This window comes from Ciconia boyciana, chromosome 14 (assembly GCF_034638445.1).
Source record: "Ciconia boyciana chromosome 14, ASM3463844v1, whole genome shotgun sequence".
NCBI lineage: Eukaryota > Metazoa > Chordata > Aves > Ciconiiformes > Ciconiidae > Ciconia > Ciconia boyciana.
This window is the reverse complement of record NC_132947.1, coordinates 10,080,324-10,106,253: the sequence shown is the minus strand read 5'-3', so window position 1 is coordinate 10,106,253 and position 25,930 is coordinate 10,080,324. Positions and strand designations below refer to the sequence as shown.

The following is a 25,930-nucleotide window of genomic DNA, read 5'->3' as shown; positions in this document are numbered from 1 at the left end:
CTTTGTATCCATGAATGTATTAACCTAGGTTCTCCTCTTAGGTTTGTTTTGTCAGTAACTAGCTAAAAACTTCACTCTGACTCATTGCTGCTCCTCTTACATTTGGAAGTCCATTCACAGGTTCAGAATTTGAAGCTTACAGAGCACTAGTGGAGTTGTGTTGCTACTAATAGCTCCCTGGTGGTATCTGGAGCAGTGATTTCTCCTTTTCATCTATAAATTATGGAATAATAAACCTTTGTTTGCTGCCCTCATAAAATCTGTAGGTGCCCAGTGTACGTGTACATATGTGTGTGCCTTTGTGTGTGACATGTATTTACTTGGCTGTAAAATTTATTTTTAATAAATAAATTGATATGTGGATCGTAAGCGGATATGGGCAGCTGAGCTCTGGCAGCAATGATAGCCTTCAAACTGGCAACCTGTTAGTGTATATTTAGGTTTAACTGTCTAAGCATGAAGATAATGTTGCATCCGTGTGTAAGAGAAATCTAATACTAATTTGTCGGTGGAGGAAAGACCTCTCGCAATACTTCACATTGACTGGTGCAAGTTAATCGCTTGGAGGTGTTTTTTCTTAAATGAACATGGATGCCTATGAGCACTTTCAGCACTTATTTACAGTGTTGCAAGGCCAGATAAATCTAAATTGATGCTTGAACTGTGACCGAGACAAATTCTGACTTAAATAGAAGTAACCTTCAAAACGCATGTAGCTTATAAAGTTTATGAACTCTCACGCCTTTGCTTTTCCCAGTCATAGCTACTTCAGCATTTTCTGCTGGGCACCAGTTGTGTTCTCCTTATAAATGGCTAGGCATTCTTCTTGGTGATCCTGGGGGAAAAAGTATATGATTATAATAAAGGGTGCATGCTCTAAATAGTTTTTTTGTAAAGACTGCATTTATTGCTTGCCCTTCCAAGTTAAAAACTTTAACTTCAAATGCATGAAATGTAATCTGTTCATGAAAGTTGCTCTCTGTTTAGTACATAAGCAGTGGCTATCAGTTTAAGTAACTGGATTTGCTTTGTAAGTGGATTCAGTGATGAGGAAAACAGATGGACAGTTATCTTAAATGAACAAGCATAAATAAAGCTTCTATACTACTTCCCTTTAATAAATGAAAGAAATGTGAAACTCAAATGATAGGGCATATAGATTGAAATACGCTGTTAAAACTGGATGCGTAAGTGACTTATTGCATACCAAATGGAAACAATGGATGCTTGATTTTCCCCTTTTTGCTGGTGAAGAAATAATTTCAATAGATTGTTAGAGAGTGCTAAATATTTAGTATAATCTTTTTCTCATCTTTATGTTTTAGGTCAGCAATTTGGCTTTATCACACTGAGTTTGCCTGCATTCAAAGCTGTTTACCTACAGTAATTTGCTCTGGTTGGAAGTGAACATGTCTCAAGTTCAAATTCAGAATCCTTCTGCTGCCCTTGCAGGGAGCCAAATATTGAATAAAAACCCATCTCTTTCACAGCCTTTGAGTATTCCTTCTACTACTAGTTCTTTGCCCTCTGAAAATGCAGGTAGACCTATCCAAAACTCTGCTTTACCCTCTGCATCAGTTACATCCACCAATGCAGCTGCAGGTAAGATTGAGTGTCTGTTAATAAGTGTATATATTCTTAGTGTTTATAGTTTGGCATGATATATTCCTGATGCCTTGCAGCTACAAATACTTTAAAAATAATATTTATCCAACTACAGTTGTACTTGTAATGCTTTCTCCCTGTCGAATGAAATCTGTTTGAGACCAATAAAGCATACTTTTCCATGAAGTTCTAATAATTAATTTAAATGTTTGTAGTAGTAAGGAATATTTAAAATTGTATAACATTGGATTTTTAAAACATTGTTATCCATCTTTTCTACAACGTGTTGTTTGAAATAGTTTGTTTAGTTCTATTATCTTTAGTTCTTTTATGACCAGTTTAATGATAAATACATCGTGCTAATAAAATATAACAGAGTGAATAAAAGGTAATAAGTAAAAAATAGATAACAGGGAAAAATAGGAGAAGGAAAAATAAATTAACTGACTTTTTGAAATTATTCAAAGCAAGGGACCATGAATACTTAGAAGATTTGCTCCTTGAAATGTACTATATAAGATGCAAGCTAAATGCGGGAGTCTCCTAACTTCATACTTCTGGCTTGCATTAAAACATTAGATTTAATGATGCTGTCCTTTAGGCATGCGTATTGCTTGGAAATCCCAAAGTTCAGTAGGTTATTGCCAGTTTGGCTAATGGGCAGAGCTGCCTCTTCCAGCAAATCTTTTCTGAGAAGCGGTGTATTGCAGACAACTAAATGTTAAGCCAATGAGATTTTTTTTTTAAATTAAAAATTGTAGTAGATTTCATAGCTACCTGTTCATCTATCTAATTTTATGTCACTTTTCAGCTCCTTCAAACATGGCAAACCCCAAAGAGAAAACCCCAATGTGTCTTGTGAATGAGTTAGCCCGTTTCAACAAGATTCAGCCTGAGTATAAGCTTTTGAGTGAGCAAGGTCCAGCTCATTCTAAGGTAAATATTCATATAAGTTTCATATTGCTGTTGTTCATGCTCTTTCACTTTAATCAGTGGAAAGGCAAAGTATATGCTTTTGGTGCAAGATAATACAGAATAACAGAGAGGAATGGGAAGCTCACCAAAATACCCGTGGTAGGGAAGTGTGAAGCTGTTACATGTGTACTGAAAAGTTGGTTTCCCAAAGTACATAAAGGTTGAACTTACCTGTTACTGAAAACTACTTAGCTTTTTTGAAGAGTTATTTATGTTATCTCCATTATGAGATGCTTGGCTTTGACTTTCATTTAATAAAGCAAGGTTTGTTCCTTGCACTCTTTGCTAAAAAATTTTGTATTAAATATGGATGATCTTTATACAATCACTTTTTAGTACGATGTTAAGCTTTTGTTCTACATCTTGCCTGTTCTGCAGATTTTCTGTGTTCTTCCTGTGCTGCATTTTAATATTTTGAGATTAATCCCACCAATTTTAAAAAATTAAAATAGTTTATTAATTCAAATTATCCCATGAGATGCAGGAAGATTTATGGCGATTATGTTTCTTTAGGAAAAATGCTTCATAAGGAGTTGTAGTGCTTTTGTATCTATGTAGTTGGCAAGGTACAAATCTGTATTTGTTGATATGCCCAGAGTAAGTTTTACTACTTAAAATTAAGAGTTGTTCTCTTGTGCACATCATAACTGAATGTTGCTTTGCTGTTGCTCTGTTTTAGTTGTAAAAAAAAAATATGAACCTTTCTATTCTAATTGCCCGATATTTGGAAAACAAGGATCTTGGTAAAAGTTCTTTAATGCCTGAAGTACAGTGTGATTGAACAGCACTGAACATTCTTCTGTTCTGGAATAGTTACTTTAGGAAAAGAATCTTTGGTTCTTCACAGTGGGAATATAGGAATGCCTAGGGTAGACCAGCATGTGGTGTGCATCCCATATCATGGCCTATCTTTTACAATGTGTCAAAATCTCAGTAATATACAATTCCTTTGGTGTTCTGTTCATATGCAGAGAGTGAGTTTTTCAGGAATACAGAAAATATACAAGCAGTTTGTGTTACTTCAAAGAACACTGAAGAAGGGAGTTTTAGCATTATTAAACTTTTTAATCCTCATTGAAGATCTCTGTTGTATGAGAACTGAGGTCAAGGCATACAACGAAGATCAGCCTGGGATGTGTCTATTTAATCTGACATCGTCTCCTTAAGGTGTTTCCCAGAACAGTGTTTGTTGTATGTTAGAGGAATTGCCTTGGAATCTAATAATATTAAGACTTAAAATCTTTTGTGCAAAACATGCGTAATGGCAGCTTCAATGTGCAAAGGAGGCACTTTTACAAAAAGTATTGGAATAACATTCAGAGCATTTGTTCACTTGTGTTTTCACTCTGATTGAAATTAAACTTCATTTCATTACCAGGGAGACCTTGGCTTGCTGTTGTCTCATTAATTTGTGAAAATTTAGGGCAATATATATCCTTCCTTATCCCACATACTTAAAAAGAAGTTCCACAGAGCTTTGCTCTATAATCAAATAGGCTTGTGCTCACCTGTGGGCATGTAGAAGCTTTTATGGTGCAATGTGAACTTACCTTTCTTCAAACTGCTGAAAAATATCATTTAAAAAAAAAACCAAACCACAGTATTAAAGCAAGAATTGAGTTATGTGGAATAAAAAAGTCTGAATTTCAAGGCTGCTGTTCAGAGTAATGCTGGCATACCAGCTATCCATGTAGCTGTCACCTCTATGCACATTGTGTCTTTTGTTTTTTAGCCTATATGATCTCATGCAGTATGCAGGATAGTTGCTAGCTACAATTATTGGGAAATTCTTAGTTCAGTAATCAGGGAAATCCTATCGATGTTCGAAGTGATTAAAATCTGGAGATGACATGGTAGTTGAGGAAAGCTTTGATTACCGTATTCTCAACTTTTGCATCACTAAAAGACTCATTGTTTTGTGTAAGAGGATCTAATAAATTATGTGAATTCTGAAGCAGCTCGTAATCAAATTCATGTTTTCTATTTTTGAGGTGTTTACAGTGCAACTGACTCTTGGGGACCAGCACTGGGAAGCTGAGGGAACTAGTATTAAAAAAGCGCAACATGCGGCAGCTGCCAAAGCTTTGGAAGGGACAAAATTCCCTAAGCCTACGGCTCGTCCATCTCGTAGTGAAGGCAAGAATCCAGGTATATGCCACAACAAACTGATTAAAACAAATAAACAAACAAAAAACAAACCCCACACCTTTCTAGTTTTGGTATGTATTTTAAAGTTGCATAAGGATGAATAAAAACAGTGATTCTGCATATTTAACAATGGCAATTGTCAGGTTTTGTGAGAACATCATCTTGATTTAATCTTGGATCATTGTAGGTGACATTAAAAAAATCATATTAACAAGTTAAAGTATAGGGTTTTTCCATCAAGTCATTCAGGCTAAGAACCCTCTGGTTAACTTACCATTTAGTATTGTAACACTTGGTGGAATCCTGGAAAAGATGTTTATCCTGCTCTTAAAAAAAAGAAAACTAAGTAAAAAAAAAAATCTGAACAAAAAAAACCCCATGAGGAATTCAGTCACAGCAAAGAATAATCTTTTGTGTAGGCAGATGAATGTGTTTGGTAATTCTGATAGGATAATTCAAAAGCTTGACAATAAAGATTTCTTTGGAAATGTAAGTTAAAAAAACCCCCACAAAACAAACAAAAAACCCCCAAACCCAAAACTGTTAACTTTGTGTTGAGGGATTGGATCAGAACTTTGGAATTTGCATCATTTATACTTCTTTAAAGAGAAATAGATGTTGACTTGTATAAAAGCATTTAAGGTGTAGTTAGCTATGTTTAGGGAACTTCTTACTTTACTAAGATTGCTTTTAAGATATATTTAAAATGTAAAATTAAGTATGAACTAGCTTCACATCTCAGCTGCATGTGTGATTATTTTGCATTTACTCTTAGTCACTTGAATGCAAAGCTATTAGGATAGCAGTAGTATGTTCAGCAAAGGTTAAAACTTATCTTTTGTGCCAGTTGTATTCTGATACCACCTAAATTCCTTCTTTAGAAACACTTTGTACAGTCAACAGTGAAAATATTAGAAGCTAGCAATTACTTATTTTGTCTGTGAATCTGTTCTGTAATTGCATTTTCTTTTGGCAGTTGCCTCACACTGATTTTTGAGCCACTGAGGTCTGTGATAGAAAAAATGACCATCTACGTGACTTACGTTCTTTCTCAAATGAGAATAGTCAGTAGTCAATTCTTCATCCACACGGTATCTGCACTGAGAGAAATGTTTATAGCCCTCAGTAGCAATATACCTTCCTTTTGAAAAGCCAAGTTGCAATTTGAAAGTGAAGAGTCCTAAAAACCCTTCTTAGGTCATTGAGTACAAAGAGAAACGTTTGATCATTCTCAGTAAACAACAGAAACAGAAGATATGTAGTATGTCTGTTAATTTAATTTAGAAGTATTTTTTGGGGAACAGAAATTTCTGTTCTGCAGACCACATTGTTAGATACGCTGTAAAAATGAATAAATTGGTAGCACCACAAGTTTAAAGAAAAATAATAATAAAAAAGCCCCCAGCAAATTCACTTTTTTGTAACAGGATTTGTCACAACTGTACTAGGCTGCTAATTTAATATGCATCCTATAGACTTATTTTCTTTGTGTTCACTAGGATATCTATTCAGAATTCATACATTTAAGGTATGGCATATCGCAAAACTTGAGCTCATTTTTCCCTGCTTTGAGACAGCATAAGAGTTTAGATTGTTTCAGTTCCTTGTGACAGCGGGACAACTCTCTTTATATTCCTTTTTATTTAGACAGTGTAACCCCCACAGTGGAGTTAAATGCACTTTGCATGAAGCTGGGAAAGAAACCTATGTACAAACCTATCGATCCTTATACGGGGATGAGATCCACTTACAACTATACTATGAGAGGTGGTACTTATCCTCCACGGTATGTATTGTTTAATTTTTTGGTTTTGCAGTCTCATATCTTTGAACTTCCACTCTCATCATCCGAGGGCTTTGATGCTATCTTCTGAAAACTAGCTAAAAATACAATGTCTCTTAAAGGGATATTCAGCTTTAAACATAGCCAGCTTATGAGGCAAAAGGTTGTGATAAGTACACCCCATTAATATCTGTAATTTGTCTTATTTAAGTTTTATTTTTCTTTGGGGGGGAAGGGAAGGGGAGGAAAAAGGGAACTGAACCATGATGAAGTGTTTTTGAGGGCATTCAGATATAGCCAGCTTCATGAAGCAAATAGCTAAATAATTTGCTAAATTTCTTGCATTTCCTTTCTGTGTAAAAGTGAAAGTGAAGCAAACAGTTTGATGCTTTTTCTAAAACTATTTAAATAAAAGCTTCAGTTTAAGGAATTTTATATGGGCACAGGAATTGAGAATTCAGAACTTACTGGCCTGCCCAGTGTATAAAAGCGTAGTTACATTGTGTTGCTCGGTTCTAGTTGGTTAGAAATGTGTTCCTATAATAAAACAAGAAATGTTGATACTCTGTTTCAAAGGTTTCTCCCTAAAATCTTTTAGACTTTAAATCAAAATTTGGCTTTTTAATACTAGTGCTTCAGTGCTGAGTCATGGTTACTGATATCCAAGAGATTCATCCACGTATAACTTATATTTCTGTTTACTTTGTAGGCCAAACTATTTGCTTATTTAAATCTCTCTCTTTGCAGGTACTTTTACCCATTTCCTGTTGGGCCCTTGCTTTATCAAGTTGAGCTTTCAATTGGAGGGCAGCAGTTTCATGGGAAAGGAAGAACAAGACAAGCTGCTAAGCATGATGCAGCCGCTAAAGCACTGAAAGTTCTGCAGAATGAGCCCTTGCCTGAGAAACCAGAGGTGGGAATTAATCTTAGTGTTGTACGCATAAATTGCTAAGATAAACTGAGATATTGTTGTAGATTTTTTCCTTATTGAGAGGAAGATGACGGTTGTGAAATTTAATTCTGTGTAGTAGCGTTGACTACTTGTGTCAATAGAAACACTTTGATTTAAAAACATAAATTTTTATGTAACTAGAGTTTTCCCAAATGAAGTTATGTTAATTCTTTTGCTGTCATATTTTTCCACAGCAATGCTATAGACCTCTGTCAGATATGAGCACTGGAAGCATAGATAGGAACTAATATCTTATCAGGTACAGATAATATACAAACTTCTGAAGAAGTGTGTAAATGGGGTACTTGCATTCTAGTATGGGCAACATAGAAATCAGACATGGGTTTGCTTCCTGGACAAAATTCCTACATGATTTTGGAAAGAACCATGGAATTTCTAGAATAGCAGGCAGTTCATGGAAGTAGTAAACTCATACACACATTTTGATATGAATATAAGAAGCAAATTTTTATCCCTCCATATTTTTATGGCTGCCCAGCACTTTCCACTCCAAGACCCTGTCATTGTTTTTTTCATGCTTTTTTGTTAAGTTGCTTTAGGCAGAAGGTCTCATTGTGTGCACACAAGTTACTCATAGCTTCTGGGGCTGGTTGACTGCGTGCACCCTCTCTATATGTGTTGGCTGACTGCTTTGGCCAAAGACTCCTACAAAGAGTATATTTAGTCTTTCTTTTATGGGCTCATTATACCTGTCTGAGTTATGAGGGCTTGATGTTAGAACTAAGAGCAAGAGATCTATTGATGTACTCCATGCTGGCATCTAGATTGTGTTGAGGAGGCCATGCAGTACAAACCTAGAAGCAAGAGAGACTAGGACATTGCCAGAGAGGTAAAGAACAGGATTTGGAGTTTAGACTGATAACTTACAATCTGGGGAGCATGAGAACTTGCTGGATACGGAGTCTGGCTGTGTGCTGAGAAAGAAGGAAAATGAAGAATTGGGCAAGAAGGTAACAAGGGGTCTCAGACTGGGGAAAAAAAATAGCTGGGAACTACCAGGAATGACAGAGCAAGAGGATTGAGGAAATGTGTTGTGAAGCCAAGGGACATTGAATTAAAACTTCTGAGTGTGTTTGTGGGAGAGAGCATTGCCCAGGTAATTAGGCAAAAACACTGGATCTGATGGTTCAGGGAAGAGGCCTAGGAGACACTGATGGTAGTGGTTCAGGTAACAGAAAGCTCTCCTGGAAGAATGTGGATTATTGAATGATGGAGGCTACTAAGAGTCAAGGGATTACAAATGCTACTGGGGAGAAGAGAGTGATGCTGGGAATAGAAGCTGAAAGAGTGGAGATGAGCTCTGCACTGAAATCTAGAACTGGTGATAGGCAGTGTGGTCAGGGACAAGCTGGAGGTCTTCACACAGGAGAGGTCAAGCCTGAGGGGGATATTCCCCTTCAGTGCAGGGGAACCCCAAATTCCTGAGTATTGTTGTTCTGTGTCAGTGATGCGTAACACCCTCTTTTTGCACTCACTCTCGTAAAAGATAACCTACTGTCATCAGCCATTTTTCCCCCTCAGGTAGCAAAGTTCTGTGTACTGGACCCAAGGAGTCCAGCTCTGCAGAAAATTATAGGATCACATGTAACTGAATTATTTTCTGTCCACTTTTTTAGAAATGCTTCTGTACAAGTGACTTTCTGAATATTTGTAGAGTTGTGTTTAAAGTTGAGTCATATGTGGTCTTCAGGACAAACACTGCAATTGTCTTTGTGACCTTTTCTATAGGATGTCTCATTCAGTGTAAGGGGTGTAAATCGAGAGGTAGAGGAAGTAAACCTACAGAGTCTCTCCTTTTTTTTTTTTTTTTTTAATAAGGACATGATAAGGGAAATACTATTGTGAATGATGCAAGAGATTGCAGGAAAGGAGAATTATTTTATGAATAAAACAGTTGGAAGCTTGCTGGGAGCTGAATGCTGTCTTGACCCTGCTATACATATGCTGGGCAAGTCACTTAAATGTTCACAAGAAACATGCATTTGTCATCTTATTTTTCTATTTATGTTTGACTTGTCTAGACAATGAACAGTAAGAAATGCAGCTATGCTTAAGGAGAGCAGTCCTTTGAACAGAGAGTACTGTTTTATAATAAGTACTCAGATAAATCAGATCTTAATTTAAATTTTGGTACTTAAATTCTAAGTTCACTAATATTTGTGGCTTCCAAATATTGTGGTTTTAGGAATGTCTGAGGGAACTGCTGTTTTTGTATCAGCATTTTGCACTACACAAGATGAAGATAAAATAAGGAAGATTTTACCACTAAGTGAGCACTGTTCATTCTTGTGTTCAAGTGAGGCAAGGTCCTTGAAGGATATGGTAGTGTAAGATCATAAGAGATGCTATTATAATGCGTGTATACAATGGAGGAAAATTAAGATTTCACAAGCAGACATAATCCTGATACTTCCTACCTGTCATTTGATGTTGCCAGTCATTTTCCTTTTAAATGTAGTTATTTTTGTGTATCCCATTTGTGTGTGTGTGTGTAAACAGAATATGTTTAAGCTTGAACTCTTGGGTGTTTTTTGGGGGGTGGGGGTAATTTTGTAAATTTTTAAAAATTATTTTTATTTTACAAATTTTCATATTTACAGGATTTTACTCTTGTATTTTTAAATTGGAAAATATTCAGTGCTTAAGAAGAAATCATTGAAAAAAAATTATTAGACTTTAAGGGTAAGAATGACCATTTCCCACACCTTCTCAGACTACAAATCTAGAAGCAAGTGACAGGAAAAAAATTTAATAATAATAGCTCTCAACTGGACAAAGCCCTGCTGAAAAACCCAATTTAATTTTGAAGTCTGCTGCTTTGAGTGGGGGGCTGTAGTAGGAGACCCCCAAAGGATCCTTCTAACCTAAGTTAGTCTGACTGGAGTTAAGACACATTGACAAAGTTGCAGTACCGGGTTACTTTGCGTATTCAAAGACAGAGATGATAAAGCATCAATTTAAAGCTTAGAAAACGTAGGAAGGTACGCTTTCTGGCACAATTCTTCGACAGAAATTCTAACTTTTGCCTGAAAGTACTAAAACCAGAATTGCTTCTGTTTTTTGCCAGCTTATTTGGTAAATATCAGCTGCTCTTTATACCCTTAACATGAAAGAAAATAGTCAGACTGATAGCTATGTTGAAAACAATGTAGTTGTAATCAGCCACTCCACTGATTTCTCTTAATTTGCTTACAAGCAGTCTTTGAGGAAGTGCATATTGAAAGAGTTCCTAGAAAAGGGCGAGTCCCTCTTAAAGGAGTATATTACTTTGGCAATTTGCTTGGGAGTTTTTAATCTATCACTTTTGTGACTGTTTTTTTCTCTTGTTAGAGGTGGATTTGAACAATTTGATGAGAGTGAAGAGTGGTAAATGCTTATATTTGTGGCCTCATTCTGACTTAGAGGCATAGATTCCTTGGAGAGTTTAGTCTATGCACACATGCAAACTACTTTAAAAGGAGTTATAGATCATCTGCCTTGAGGTGTGCAGGGAAAGAGAAAGGGGGAGAGCATGTGTGTATGATTATTTTTGATTCATAAAATAAACTGATCCAGAACTCAAGTGGAGGCAAAATAATTGGTAAAATAGCTAGTCTGTTAATCGTTATTTTGCTATTAATTTGTTCTTTTTAGATAAAGGTATTGAAAGAAAGTACCTGTGTTTCACACCGTGTGAACAGACTTGGAATATGTCAAGAATTTACACTGTAATGTAGCAAGTAATTCCATACTATTTATTTGTATTCTCTTGAAAGGATATTAAATGGGAAAAATCTAATCCAATAAAGAGAAGTCCTGGTGACCTTCACAAGGAAAAATGTCGGAATCTGAAAAACTAGAATATATCTGAAATTACAAGGAGGGGAAAAATATTTGTAATTAAAGTGATTGTGCTAATGTTTTGACAGTAAGGGTAGTGACAGATCATTCCTAGAGATGCTGGTACTAAACTTGCTGTAATACCTAGACCGTAATAAAATAAGACCTTAGTAGTTCAAATATTTTTTTCTGGGTATATGATGCTATTTCTTTTGAACTTACCAATTGCATTTGAAATAGGTTTTAGAATATGATGATCAAGACTTTTGACTCCTGTATTCAATCTTGGTTTTGCCAATTTTTACCTGCGTTGTGCCTTCTGCTGAGGTATAGTATGGTTCCTCTAGTGTAGGTGTTGCCTCCACGTTTCTCATGCAGTCTAATGCACAGTGCATCTACCTCGCTCCTGTGGGAGTGGTGCCATCAAGTGGTCTCAGTTTTCGCAGACCTGAAGATTGCTTTATGTAGACCTCCGCATAGAGGTTGGAGACTGGATGTAGTAGTGGGATCAGAAGTATCAGATGTTTTCATTGTAAAAAGGATGTTGGGCTATAGGTGCTCTTCTGAAATGTTTGCAACTTGAACCTGAAATACAAGGTCAACCCATAAGAACAGTGTGAAATCTGATGGGACAGTGGGAGGAGTGAAAACCACAGATTAATTTTACACATATTTTGTTCTGAGATGGGAAGAGGCTGCTTTAAGTGGTGGAAAAAAAAATTTGCTTCATGTTTTAATCTAACTTTTAGTAACAGACATTGGGGATGCTTGCTACCATCAAAAATATTTTTAATCAATGAGAGCTCTCTAGCGTATTTCTGCTGCTCCAATAAAATATTTAAATCATTTTTGTTACCTGGTTGCATAACTAGTATTGTGGCATGATATAATTGGTGAAATTGTTGCTATTCATCTTTATCGTAATCTTTCCAATATCACTGTTGGACACTTAGTCTTAAAATTTCTCTGTTGCTGTTACCATGCCTCTTAGTTCATGTTGAGCCCAACATCAGTGAAGACATTTTTGGAATCACAATCAAAATTTTACCTGCAGATACGTAGAAGTGCCTGTAGGTAAGCTTCACCTGGCACTGCTGTCCTCTTAGCAGGTGTAAGTTCTCAGAGATGTACACCATTTGATTTAAGGCAAGTTCCTGATAGTATGTTCTTCAGATGAGAAAAAAATCTGTAGATGAAGCACTTACAAGGGAGCATGTTAAAAGACAGGACTATGCCAGGGTCTAATTAGCCATCCTTTATTCACATTGGTCCCATTCTCAGAATCTTTATTTTTCCTTCCCTTTCTCTTATCTGATACTGTCTTAGTGCTTTTGGTACAAATGTCCGATCAGCGTATGAAAACTGTATTTCATAAAGGTACTTCCATTTGGAAATCAGTTCATTTAACACTTCAGTTTGTTTTTCTATAAATAGATTTTTAAACCTATTGGCCCTTATTCCATTTGTTCTTTCCTGTAACGAGCACATGAAACTATGAAGGTTTGCTAGCTTTTACACATACATCTTAAATGAGCTTCTTAAGTTTCAATTCTGTAGTATGTGTGCTGCATTTCTACACATTCACGTAAAATGGCAGTAAAGGTTAGATTACTTAAAATTTTGAGAGTTCAGTAAACTGGTTGGATGGATAAAATTCAATTTAATAGGATCTTTATTTTAAATAGAGTATGCTTCTTTTAGGTTAACGGAAAAGAACCAGATGATGAAAATCTCAATAAATCTGAAATAAGCCAAGTTTTTGAGATTGCACTTAAAAGGAACTTGCCTGTGAATTTTGAGGTATGTTTATTTTACAAGCTCTAGATTTGTTTTTATTAGAATATTAAGGGTACACATTAAGTTGAGTCTCTTCTAGATAACCCAAACAACTGACTTTTAACATGTCTTGTTAGTTGTGAATACACTTTTACCTTTGACAGTCACCCTGATTGTCTTGGAGTTTATATGGTAAAGTGAAGAAAAAAGAAAAATCCACCTGTTCACAAATTCATGCACTAAAATCAGAACATGAGTGAACAGCTACGCTGTGGTTGTCTGTGCAATCTTTTTTCCAAGCTTTTTGAAAAATCAGTATTACAGTGAAGAAACAAAACACAACCCCACACTAATGGTTAGAACATTGAAGTGCAGAGTCAAGGCAAAAGAGTATAGCTCGCTCTGAAAGACATTTATGGAAGTATTTGTTTAATTAAGCACTGATGTGGACTACTCGCAAGTTGCAGAATCTCACAAATAGGTTTCTTTTCTTGCCATGAGGTGACCTCATGTGCATCTTACTTTCCTTTCCCTTTGGCCTGGCTGCTTGCTGCCTCTTTGCCCCTCCTTGATCATTTTAGTTATCTTAAATCGATAGCTTCCATAGGAGCATCTCTGTTTCACTAAAATATTAATTTATCATGCTGCTTTCCTGAGCTGGCAGAGTAACATTTAAGTCAACTATATGAATTATTATAGTAAGAAAACACAATTGTGCGTAACTAAATTGCTTCTAAAACTGTTCTGTGAAATTTTACATGAAGCTTTTAATTATTGCAGATTAGCCTGAGCATCACTGGTAAAAATATACTGTCACACAAAGCCAGTTGTGGGTGGAAGTTCTTAATTCATTATTACTTTTTGACTTTATGGATATTTTGAAGTATGATGTGTTATGAATGGAGTTAAAAGACTAAATCTGTAGTAGGCAGCTATCTTTTAGATGTCTCCAGAATTCTTGCTTTCTGAACTAAAATACTGGATCCTAAAGAATTGCTTTCTCTGTAATGTTTTATTACCATAACATGGTGTATTTAATGAGGTGATGTTACCTGTGTGGAAGTACACACTGATGAAATAGAACAGTCATATTTTAATATTGAAAGAGTAAATCAGTAAATTAATTAATGACTTGTATGTAAATGCTGTTTACTGCTTGCTGCATCTGATCTTTTTAACGTATATGTTTATTTGGGTGGGACTATGTTATTAGAGTGAGTATGATTTACATCTTTACTTTCTGGATTGTATGAGAATCTAAAATCTCTTTATCCGTAGTTCTTGAGAAGTTTGCTATAAACAATGTGCCCTACCATTTTTAATAAGTGTTTATCACGCTTTCACTCAGTTTTTCCCTCTGAAACAGGTGACCAAGGAAAGTGGTCCTCCCCATATGAAGAGCTTTGTAACCAAGGTGTCAGTTGGAGAATTCATGGGTGAAGGTGAAGGAAAGAGCAAGAAGATCTCAAAGAAAAATGCTGCAATAGCGGTCCTAGAAGAACTGAAAAAATTGCCACCCCTTCCTACGGTTGAGAAAATGAAGCCACGAATCAAAAAGAAAACAAAATCAATAGTGAAGGTAAGAGACAAACACATTGGAAATCTGACTGTTATAAATAATCATCAGATGAGAGATGTTTCTGAGTTAATTATAAACACTTTTCAACTTCTCAACTTTTATCAGCAGTCTAGTACTACAAATGAAATGGTATTTTGCTCCCACAGTGGGGTTCTGACACCACTTTTACAACAGTTACCAGTAAATTCAGGATGAAAGAGAAACCTTATAAAAGAATGAGTGGCACATAAAGATCAAGCTCTGACTTTCAAGCCTTAGACTTTATAGCTTCAGGTTTTGCATGATTTTGCTTGTGCAAATTCTCCTGCAAGCCTGTCCCTCCTAATATAGCAGGATTAGAACTTGTAAAACTGTTACCAGTGGTAGGTTATATGTGGTCAACTGTGACAAATAAATTGAGTGTTTCTCTTTGGCTGTGACACTGTTTCATTAAGCAACTTTTATTTCAGTGTTTTTAAATTCTAGAGATGAATGAATTCAGTGGCACGCTGCATTTGTCTATTAAACCAAATATTCACAAATTTTGGCTTATTTCCTAAACATTGTTCTACATAGCTGCAGACAAGTCCAGAATATGGTCAAGGAATGAATCCCATTAGCAGACTTGCCCAAATACAGCAGGCCAAGAAAGAGAAGGAACCAGAGTACATGCTTATCACAGAACGTGGTCTTCCAAGGCGCAGGGAGTTTGTTATGCAGGTTTGTATGTTAATTTGAGAAATCTAGTTGCATGGGTGTGATGTCTTTTTTGGGGGGTTTTTTGTTGTTTTGTTTTGGTGGGTTTTTTTTATAGTAATCAGGTTGTCACGATGATGTGCAAAGTTAACAGGATTACAGCCAAATTTCCATGAAATTTATTAAGAAGTTATCTAGCAGGCTACATTCAAGGAAGATAAAGGTTCAAGAAAAGTGATCTGAATCTTGTTTAAAAAAAAAAAAATTGCATAGGGCACCAGAAGTCTGTGTTGTAACTGCCTAATGTTTTAATTAACAGGAATGTTAATATTCTGTTAAGAGATACTGAGCTGCTTTTATTTTTTAATGTAGAATTTATTAACACGAACCTGAGTATCCTTCATTTCCTCCTTCCCCTGAGTTTTCGTCTGTTGCTTTAGAGTGCAGCACTTTCTGCACTCTGCATTGCAAATCCCAATAGCATAGTAGTATTTTTAATACGAGTATCTACTAGCCTCTAATAATTAAGCGCATTCTCCAGACCTCTTTCCTATCCTGGCCAAGACAGGAAGGTTAGTTGCTTTCTTTCCATTACATTAGTAAATCTGTTAAACCTGTAACTTCAGCTTGGAAAATTTGTTTGCTGTGATACCAGTTTGGAGCATTTAGGCTGTTGCCAAGGTGAGATGATGAAATATAGTTGTTTGTGTGACTTCTGTTTGGGTTTTTTGTGCTTGGAGGCCAATGATCATTGATAATAGATGACAACTTGCTTAGAATAATGATCACTTGAACTATTTCGTGACTCGTAGCATGCTTGAGACACAGATCACTAATAAGTGAATCCTCATACTACTGTTTAAGAATTGATTTGTTTTTTCTTCCTCTTTTGTCCAGGTGAAAGTTGGCGTACACACAGCTGAAGGAATGGGCACGAACAAAAAAGTTGCTAAACGCAATGCAGCTGAAAATATGTTGGAACTTTTAGGTTTCAAAGTCCCTCAACCTCAACCTCCAAAGCCAGCATTAAAGACAGAAGAGAAGGTTAGAGTCTTTAAAAATCAACCGCTGTTTGATACTATAGCAGAAGTTGAGTTGAAACAATAGCAGCTTTGCAAGGCAGTAACAGTGTAGTAAATTCATGCTTTCTGCCCTAGCCAGGAAGGAGGTGTATTCAGGTGACTGTCCGCTAACTAATAGTGCATTTTGGATACATTAAGGTTTCCATTTTGCAAGTAAATCAAAGTCGCATCAGAAGGCTAAATGAATGTATTTCTTCTTTATAGAATGGCTCAAAACCTGTGATAAATGATGTATTTGGTCTTAGAAGCTTGCAGACACATAGGTTATAGGACTTTGTGGTAAGAATAGTTTTACATAGCCTTATCACCAATTGCAGTCGAAAGTTTTTGTTATAGGTCTCTTTCTTTGGTGGGTTCCTTAGCAGGGAAGGAGCCTTGCATTCTTTTATTGATTCAGCAGATGTTACTAGGGAGTTAAAATAGCAAGTCTGGTTTTAATTTTCTCCTTTTCCGTGTATATGCTCATTTGTGTCCAGTACGTTGTCCTCGACAATACTAACTAATGTTAGTTTAACTGGCTTTATTATGGTATCTAGTTCTCAATATCTCTGTTCTTAATACCACTTCACTAGTCTGTAGATAGTTTTAGTCATTCAGTGCGTAAGAATCACTGAACTTGTCTTTTCTTGGTAGCTGTGTAATAATTGAGGTTTTTGAATAATAAATTCTTCAGTAAAATTTTAACGAGTCAGATCACCTACATCTTGAAAACTTTAAAACTTGGGGGGAAAAGAAGTTTTAAAGGGATATTGTGGTTTTGGCTTTTTTCCCTTTCATTTTTAAGACACCGATGAAGAAACCAGGTGATGGAAGAAAAGTAACCTTCTTTGAGCCGGGCTCTGAAGAGACTTCAACTAGTAAGTAACTTTACTGAAAGAAGTGCAGCCCTGTTGGCATGTGTGTTAGCATATGTAAGCATATGGCATGTGTTGGCATATGTAAGATATGTTTCTCAGTCCCTTCAACAGTGCCATTTAGCACACTGTAATGAGCAGAGGTATCCAACTGCTGGCCTGCAGACTAAATCCACCCCTTGGGAGGGTTTTGTTCACTGAATCTTTCATTCAATAAGCAAACTTTGTCTTGATGATGCTGAATCTCTGACCCACCAAAGGGTGAATCAAGCTCACTAAGTTTGTTAGTGCTTCAAAAGCAATTTGAAACAAATTATTTTCTTCAAAAATGGCTTTTGATGCCTGTATATGCCTTCATGTGCCTGCAGAAGGCCTCATAGAAATAGCTAGCATCTGTTTAGTATGTACCTCTCTCTTCTCAGGTAATAAAGAAGATGAGTTTAGGATGCCTTATCTCAGCCATCAGCAGCTTCCCGCTGGAATTCTTCCCATGGTCCCTGAGGTTGCACAAGCTGTAGGAGCCAATCAAGGACACCACACCAAAGAGTTCAACAGGGCAGCCCCAAATCCTGCCAAGGCTACAGTAACAGCAATGATTGCTAGAGAGCTATTGTATGGTGGTACTTCTCCTACTGCTGAGACCATACTAAAGAATAACAACTCATCAGGCCACGTACCCCACGGACCACTTACTAGGCCCTCTGAGCAGCTGGACTATCTTTCCAACGTTCAAGGAATCCAGGTAAATGTTCAGCTTTGCAAGATTTCTTCCAAAGCTATCCAAACTGGTCCAACCTGTTGTTTATAACAAAGCTTTTTAGTTCTGCTGGTGACTGATGTATTCTGAGGCTGCCTGTTAAGCTGAAATTAAAGTAAATGTTTTACTTTACCTATGAAAGATACTGAATTTTACAGCTTTTTAAAATTTAGTTTTCAAATGTACATTTCTGTACTGCAGCCTTAATTCAGTGCTACTATTGGAAGAATAAAATTGAAAGTAACATTTCCTGAAAATTTCCATGATGTATGAACATAATATAAACTTGAACTTGGCTGATCTGAAATAATGTTTTTTAATAATCTTTCATATATTAACATTTGCAGGCTCTACATTTTCTTGTGTTTGGTCCCTTTAATCAGAATTGCATAAAAGTTCCTATATTACTACATTAGAGGAGCTCAGTGGATTAAAAAGTATAATAGGGAAAATTTTAAATGCAGATAGCTATAATCAGAATAAAGGTCCCAGCAACAATCATTATTACGTAGCCACTTTTATTCAGAAGGCTTGCAGAGCTCTCATGATTACTAAAGAACGTTGCAAGTGAAGTCGGACTTCAAAGTAAATGGTTCCACTGGCTGAGAGAATGATTAAAAGTAAGGTTCAGCTTGATATATGGGCAAATAATCTATAGCAATTGTGATATATTTCCTGTACTTGGTGAACTGAAAAGAACTAAATCTTTCTCTTTTCTTCAGGTTGAATATAAAGACTTTCCAAAAAATAACAAGAATGAGTTTGTATCTCTTATAAACTGTTCCTCTCAGCCACCACTGATCAGCCATGGAATTGGAAAGGATGTAGAATCTTGCCACGATATGGTATGATGAATATTGCTGAAATGCTTTCTCTTTGGCCTTCAGTGAACTAAGGGATGCAGCGGATAGACCAAGGTTTCCTATTACTGCTGGATAGCAATGAATTAATGCTGTAAAATTCCCTGGCTAATTTTTGTCTAATATTTCACAGGTTGCTGAAATAATGGATTAATAATATCAGAATCTAATCTAAATAACCTTTAAAATGCTTCATTTATGCTCACAATTTTGTTCCACAAAAAAATGCATTTGCTTTATCTTGATATTATTTGCATGAGCACATATTAAAGAAAATGTATGAAAAGGAACTTTCAAAACATAAGAGCATATCAGCATATTTTCTGTAACAGAATGGGCTGATATTTCATTGTGAGCTGTAATACTTGGGTTCACATTACCAGACTTTCTGCTAGAACGGAATCCAAAATGGTAGAAATGCAATTCACCATTAGATAGCAGGAGACACTCTAGATTTGTTAAGCTCCCTTTATAAATAAGATTTTTATTCACAGTAGCTGAAATATTTCTTTGAAAGAATGAGTCTTCTAGCCTGTAAACTGTAAAGGACTTTGTCTATAAAAGACATTACATATTGCTAATAATATGTACACAGTCGTCTATAATTTGAAAAGAGCTTAGTTCTTTTGGCATCCAGTGGTGACCTGAGTAGTGACTGCAAACTAAAGTAATAGTTTGCAATATGTAAATACACTTAGGAAAACCTGGGTTTACTGATTTTTATACAAAAAATTTTTGCAGTAATTTTCTAATGGCTATAATTTGATAGAGATTTCTTTGATCTTTGTCACTTAATTTTGACATTTTCATACCCATCTCTACATCCTGCTGTAAAGAGCTCCTGTAAGACTAAGCACACAAGTCAGTGCTGTAGGTAGAAGGGAAAAGGACAGCCAGTTCAGAGCTTAACCATTGCGACTGGGCCAATGTGAGAACCTTCCTCTGTTCAGATATTCAGCTTTCACTAACGCATGTGCCATAACTAATTGGGGATATTCTGAAAAGGCGCACCTGAAATTGATCTGAATAAAATTGAAAAACAATTTCAGTTCTCAAAGGAGGTGACTTACTTCTGCATTAGCCGTGTCACAATGACTCTTCTTTTAAAAAGTCACATGTGCCCTATCTGTGTTGTGTTTTTGATTCTTGTGTAACTTGTTTTCTTTTTCTGCAAAGGACTTTTTGGTTCTGTGTATTTTAATGTCCTTTATCTTAAGCTCTGTACAGTTTGAGCCATTACTAATTTAGAGTCTTTTTCTTTGATATTAATAGTGCTGCTGAATTAATTTTCCCCTATTGCTAAAACAAATGCAATAGGAATCCCCTAGCCACAGCACCATTCTATTGTTTAATGTAGCGAGATTAAATTCTACACCATTGCACTTCTTCTACCCTAATTATGCGTCTTAAAAAATATATTACCAAAATTTGAACATTTACTTTGTTTTAAGTGAGTCCCGGTCCTGCTTTCACTAAATTAATGAAATGGACTCAGGTTGAATTGCTGCATGCTCTCTCTTTTCCTTAGGCTGCGTTGAATATTTTAAAGTTGCTGTCTGAGTTGGACCAACAAACCACAGAGATGCCAAGAACAGGAAATGGACCAATGTCTGTGTGAGTGTGACCCATTGACTTTCCCTTGCACTAATGGAAACCTCTAACCCTATGATGTACTATAAACAAATAAAATGTGAGGGGTTTTTTTCTTTGCCAGAAAAGTTAAAAAGCCGAGGGCTGTGTCTTCTTCAGAAGGATGAGAGGGTAGGCTTTATGATCAAGCTGGTAATTTTCATGTGTCAAGTGCAAATTACTAAGCAGGAGCAAGTGGATAAAATGTAATGGCTGTGATACAGAGCAATTCTGACTGTGATCCCTCTGCTTACACTATTTGTTTACCTATATTTGTAAACAGTGTGACTTTTCAGTGTGTTTAAGTGCTATAGCTGCTTCTCTCTTTCTAGAAATCTTCTGTATGTAAACTGTAAACAATGTATAGGTTTCACAGCTTGCTTTCAGCAGAAACATGGAGGGGTTGCAAATCACTCTGACCAGAAAAAAAAACAACTTTATCCTCTCATTTAGATAATAAGCTGTCAAAATGGTGGAATTAACAAAGTGCTAATTGATTAAAAACAGAGGCCAGTTACATGGAAACAAATTGTTATATGCACCTCAAATTCTTTGTATTCAATTTCAAAGCATCTTATTCGTGGAAATAGTGTTTTTTCTCCTAAGTAACAGGTGTTTTCTCATTTGTAGATGTGTGAAACAAGAAATGGAAAGTGACCCTCTTCTCAAACCGGCTAACTCAAACACTTTGGGACAAACACTGGACAGCACTGCCTAAAAAAGGCTTTTGACTGGACCCAAACCTGAAAGCACCAGAGAAAATCAAATGCTTCCTATTAATGTAACCTAACTGTTTTAGAGTGCTACAGTCTTTACAACCTACTGTAGTGTCTAAATCATAACCGTTGCTTTTTCTTCAAACAGTGATAAATTTTTAGTTTCATTATGTTGTTTTGATTGAAATGACACTATAAATTTTTCATTTAAAAGTTTCTTAATTGTATCTAGAACAATAGCACAGTTTAGAAACTTTGTCTTCTGAGACTGACATGTTATCTGTGAACTAACTTGGGAAGATCATATCCATGTATGTGGTTATTTTGTTTTTATTGAAATAGCAAAGTTTCACTGGAAACAAATTGTGTGCCCACCATTTTAAAAAGTCCAATATTTTCACAAACCTAGCTTAATTATCCAACGGTTGAATGAATTAAAACACTTTAGGAATTTTAAACTTTGTTTGATCATTTTTTGTTAATTTCTAGTTTTCTTGAGTGGGGGGTAGGGGAACTCGAATGCAACATGACTTTAAATATCTCTGATCTATGTTTTAAGGATTGTGTGTATAGATGGCACACAGCTCACTACGTTACAGGATATGATCTCAATGTAGTGCATATAAAACCGCAGATTGATTTTCCTTGAGTGCTTTATACTGTTTAATTACATCTCCATGTAGGGCTGAAAAAAATTACCTATGTTTATATATAAACTGTGTTGCTTTTGATGTTGTGTTATTGCGCACTGAACTGTGCGCAATAAAGTTTTTTGCATATGGTCCAGGTAAAGCACGATAGCCTTGCAAGTTAAGTACCGCTTCAGTTCATTGTTTACGCTGGAATTTTTTCTCCCCATGGAATGTAAGTAAAACGTAGTGTTTGTCACCAATAAATGGTAATACTAAATTTTTTTGGTTAATTTATTCTTGTATGCCACTACAGGGGCTGCTTTTTTATAGGATTTGTAATGCTTGTGATATAGTACGGGCAGTATTGTAAAGCTATGGAGTAACTGTACAATGGTTATCAATTACATATAAATAACTACTATTTAGTAATGTGGAAGATGTGAAAACCTGGCAAGGTCAAGGAAATTCAAAAGTAATGTGGGTACATTTTGTTATTTGTGCCACAGTGTGTTAGTGCAAATGTATTAATGGGAGCTTAAACTAAAGTTATGATTATGACAAGAAACCTGGCACAACAGGTTGGTATGATTTCAAAGTTTAAGTCTCTACTTTTAAGTTTCCTTGTTTGCTTGTAATTTGAGTCATAACCTTGCCTTGCACTTAGTAATTTTTGGGGGGTAGTACTTTCAAAACAAAACTTTCCCTCTAGCAACAAAAACTGGCACCGTAGACTGACACATGACAGTGTATCATTTGGATGTGAACTACGTTCAGTGTGTACTTAACTGGTAATGTGTAGCAGCACTTCCTAAACACCTGTTTGCAGTGGGTGTAGTAACTCTTGTCACAGAAAGCAGTTACTGCATATGCTGTGTCTCAAAGCTAAATGTCTCGGCCATTTTATTTGCATTATCAAAAGCAATTGGGCCACATTAACTGCATACCAAATTTTATTGAATCAAGTTGGTTTTGATCATTATAAGCGCAAAAAACATTGTAAAGTTTTTTGGTTTTTTTTGGTTTTTTGTTTTTGGTTTTTTTTACATTTGTAGAACTAAAATGCTGTACATTTAAAAATTAAAAGAAACTTGCTAGGCTGAGGCTTTGTATTGCAAATTCTTACAACTTAGAAACTACTTACCAAACAATTTATATTGCAAAACATACCACATCGATAGCGGTGTAAATGGTCTCCCTACGTTTATCTGCTGCTACTCAGGAGTTTTCTCTTTGGATGGGACCAGACCCTATTCTTCTGACTATTTTGCAGCATTCATTTGTTGATAATCTTATGTTTCATATGAACGTTAATTAAGGTACTTTGCCATAGATATCTCTGTTTCAATACTCTTAAATGCATCTATCATCTTAGAGGTGCTATGTAAGAGAAGGTTCTTTTGTCAAAGACCTTGTAATCAGCTTCATGATGGAAGACTTCAGGTCACTATGTGGATTCTAGGTAAGCCAAAGGGAGTTCTAGATAAAAGTGTGTTTTTTCTAGAGCACTGGAATCACTTGCTTTTCCTTTTGTCTCCTCTGTGCTTGATGCAGCAAAGGCTAGGAAGAACCTGAAGGCTTTATATGATGCTTTTGTTCAAGAGATACTAAAATGTTCTACAAAGAATACAAATATGAGAAAACTGAGGTGAAGATGAAATTCTCTCACTGCAGTAGACTGGCAGGCTAGTACTCGTATAAAGCATACATTTCTGAGTACTAGGGAAGTGCTGTCTGCAAGACACCTCACCTTTTTGGATTCTTTCTTTGAATTTTTTACTTTTGTTTTTGATCTTAAACCCTTTGACTGCAAGTGAATGAGCTGGAGCTTCTGAATATGAATATCAGTGTACATTAGCTTGGGCTTCATGCCACACATCTCAGTAATGATCCCATTATAGAAAATTTAAGTATAGGGTCTGTTCCAAAATTACTTTCTCATATTCAGGTCTTAATTGGTCAGGGTTGTTCTCCCACAAGCAGATTTTACTGAGCATTTTTTCTCCCCATTATCTGACTCTGCTTAAATTATCACAAACAGTTTAGTAAATTAATGCATTTTTCCTATGTTTCTCCAAAAGTATTTGACAGTATGGCAGTACTAATCTGAGCATTCCAGATCTGCTGTACATCTAGTAAATTGTGAAATTTTGCACTCAAAATATTCAGTTCAGCTACAGAGAACTTCCCTTTAATCACTTTCAAATGGGAGTAAGGAAAACAAAATATTTAGTCTGATCTATCAGGCTCCAAACTATTGTGCTAACAACAACTTGAGACAGTGATCTTGTTTCTTTTCAGAATTTACATTATCCCAGCCTCCCAAATCATATAGCTGGTGTTCTGCAAGTGGGGCTGCCCTTAGGCCACTGCTTCAAAGTGCAGGAGGAAGCAGGTCTGATCCTAAGGGGCTTCCACTCCTATTTAGTGACTTGTAACTGAGGACGATTCCTGAGGAGGCAGATCACTGGGGGACAGGAGATGTGATGTGGCAGAACAAGTCACTGAATTTCAGTGCATTTCAGTCTTGTTCATTCGGACCTTTTTTAATGCCTGCCCATCCTACTTCCAAATGTGGAGCATGCAAGCTCAAAGGAAGTAGCTGAGGAGTTTGGAAACCAGATTCTGGAAATATTATGTTCATTTTCCAGTAGTTCAGCTTGTAAATAAGATCAGCAGAGACCAGACAGTGTAGGCAATACATTTCCCTTCACCAAAGAAAATGCCCTGTCTGCCTGTACTCCCTCACACGTCTAGACTTTGACAGACTCCAGTCTTCATGTTCTTATTTTCTGGTATTGGGAAGAAAGTACTCATTACTGCTTTCTCAAATTTCAAAGCCTTAAGCCAACTTCTAGCAGCTTTTGCATTGCTTTCCTTCAAGCCTTTTCTTATTCTTAGAAGTATACAGCTGCACTTAACAGTGGCTTTTGTCAAAGGAATGATACTGTGCCACTGTTCTTTGAAGAGGTGCAGTCAAATGTCTCGTTTAAGAACCTGGAAAGTGGCTTTGTAGATGTGCTGCATATGAAAGCTGACAGATGAAGCCTTTTCCAGTGCTGTGTTACCAAGCTTAAAGACTGCTGCTCAAGTCTCCTATTTGAAGTAACAGGTTGCACTCTGAAGTTGGTGTACAAGAAGGAAGGTAGTCCATGTGCATCCAGGGATTTTGGAGTATTATCTGCTTGCTTGAATGGGTCAGTTTGCTATCCTTGAGGCAAAAAAACCTGCATCACATGAAAATTAAAGGGGAATAATGAAAATTGGTCAGGGATTTTTTTTTAAGCAGATTTTATTTGTTAGTATGAAGTCCTGACTCCCCAGAGGAAGAAACATGACTCTTCATGATCCATCATTCTTGGTTTCAGGATGGAGGTCTTAAAGAAAAGAAGGATTTGTGCAAAATTTATTTTTGGGGATGCTAACCTGGAGGATAGCTAAAATGTGCCTACAGAATGAGAAGCACCCTGGATTCACTGCAATACCTGTTTGTTCCATAATATTAAAATACATTCCCATAACTTGTTGTTGTTTTGTTTTAGGATATAGACAGCTGATATTTCCTTAGGATAATCCTATTTGAAAGGACTCAGTTGGGGAATCTAGAGTCAGCAGGGTAGTCACTCTTGTTCTCAATTCTCTGGCCAAATTTTAGTACCATACATCAGAGTTAAATGTAGCTGTACTTGGCATTCCACTGCAATTATGATGTTACCTAAGGAACAGCCAAAATTCTGTTCTAACCCACTGATCAAAGTTAAAAATAGTTTTATTCTGTCCTAATGTATAAAGACAAATGGTGGAGGTTCCCAAAGTGCCTAACTGCAGGAAGGGATAGGATGTGTGTATACCACTTCACTAATCTTCTTGTTCTGTGAAGCAACCACATCATTGTTTGCTGCTTTTATTTTGAAAGTCTGCAGATAGAAACCAACAAAGTGTGAATCAGTGTAGTATCTTCCTTAAGGGCTTCTATATTTAAGTGATTTTATTTAGATGACTCCTCTGTTTACGCTCAGACAAAGAAATGCTGCTCCAGAGGTGGTTACAAATCTGAAAATACTCAACTT

The 25,930-nt window shown here is 36.2% G+C and overlaps 1 protein-coding gene across 11 annotated transcripts in view; it reads left to right on the top strand.

Moving 5' to 3' along the window:
* The window catches only part of STAU1 (staufen double-stranded RNA binding protein 1), a 32,277-nt gene extending 9,343 nt beyond the window's left edge, over window positions 1-22,934 (top strand). For 5 of the 11 annotated variants that reach the window (XM_072879061.1, XM_072879058.1, XM_072879062.1 and 2 more), the window contains 14 exons: window positions 1,326-1,602; window positions 2,417-2,541; window positions 4,572-4,728; window positions 6,376-6,514; window positions 7,259-7,424; window positions 13,005-13,103; window positions 14,428-14,658; window positions 15,214-15,357; window positions 16,231-16,377; window positions 17,200-17,272; window positions 17,692-18,011; window positions 18,749-18,871; window positions 20,415-20,500; window positions 21,146-22,930. In XM_072879061.1, coding sequence (XP_072735162.1) covers window positions 1,410-1,602; window positions 2,417-2,541; window positions 4,572-4,728; window positions 6,376-6,514; window positions 7,259-7,424; window positions 13,005-13,103; window positions 14,428-14,658; window positions 15,214-15,357; window positions 16,231-16,377; window positions 17,200-17,272; window positions 17,692-18,011; window positions 18,749-18,871; window positions 20,415-20,500; window positions 21,146-21,233 — 2,091 coding nt within the window. In that variant the 5' untranslated portion in view covers window positions 1,326-1,409 and the 3' untranslated portion in view covers window positions 21,234-22,930. Of the gene's footprint in view, window positions 1-1,325; window positions 1,603-2,416; window positions 2,542-4,571; window positions 4,729-6,375; window positions 6,515-7,258; window positions 7,425-13,004; window positions 13,104-14,427; window positions 14,659-15,213; window positions 15,358-16,230; window positions 16,378-17,199; window positions 17,273-17,691; window positions 18,012-18,748; window positions 18,872-20,414; window positions 20,501-21,145 lie in introns of those variants that run through there. The other 6 variants (XM_072879064.1, XM_072879063.1, XM_072879068.1 and 3 more) reach the window with 6 other exon arrangements.
* The last annotated feature ends 2,996 nt before the right edge of the window (window positions 22,935-25,930 follow it).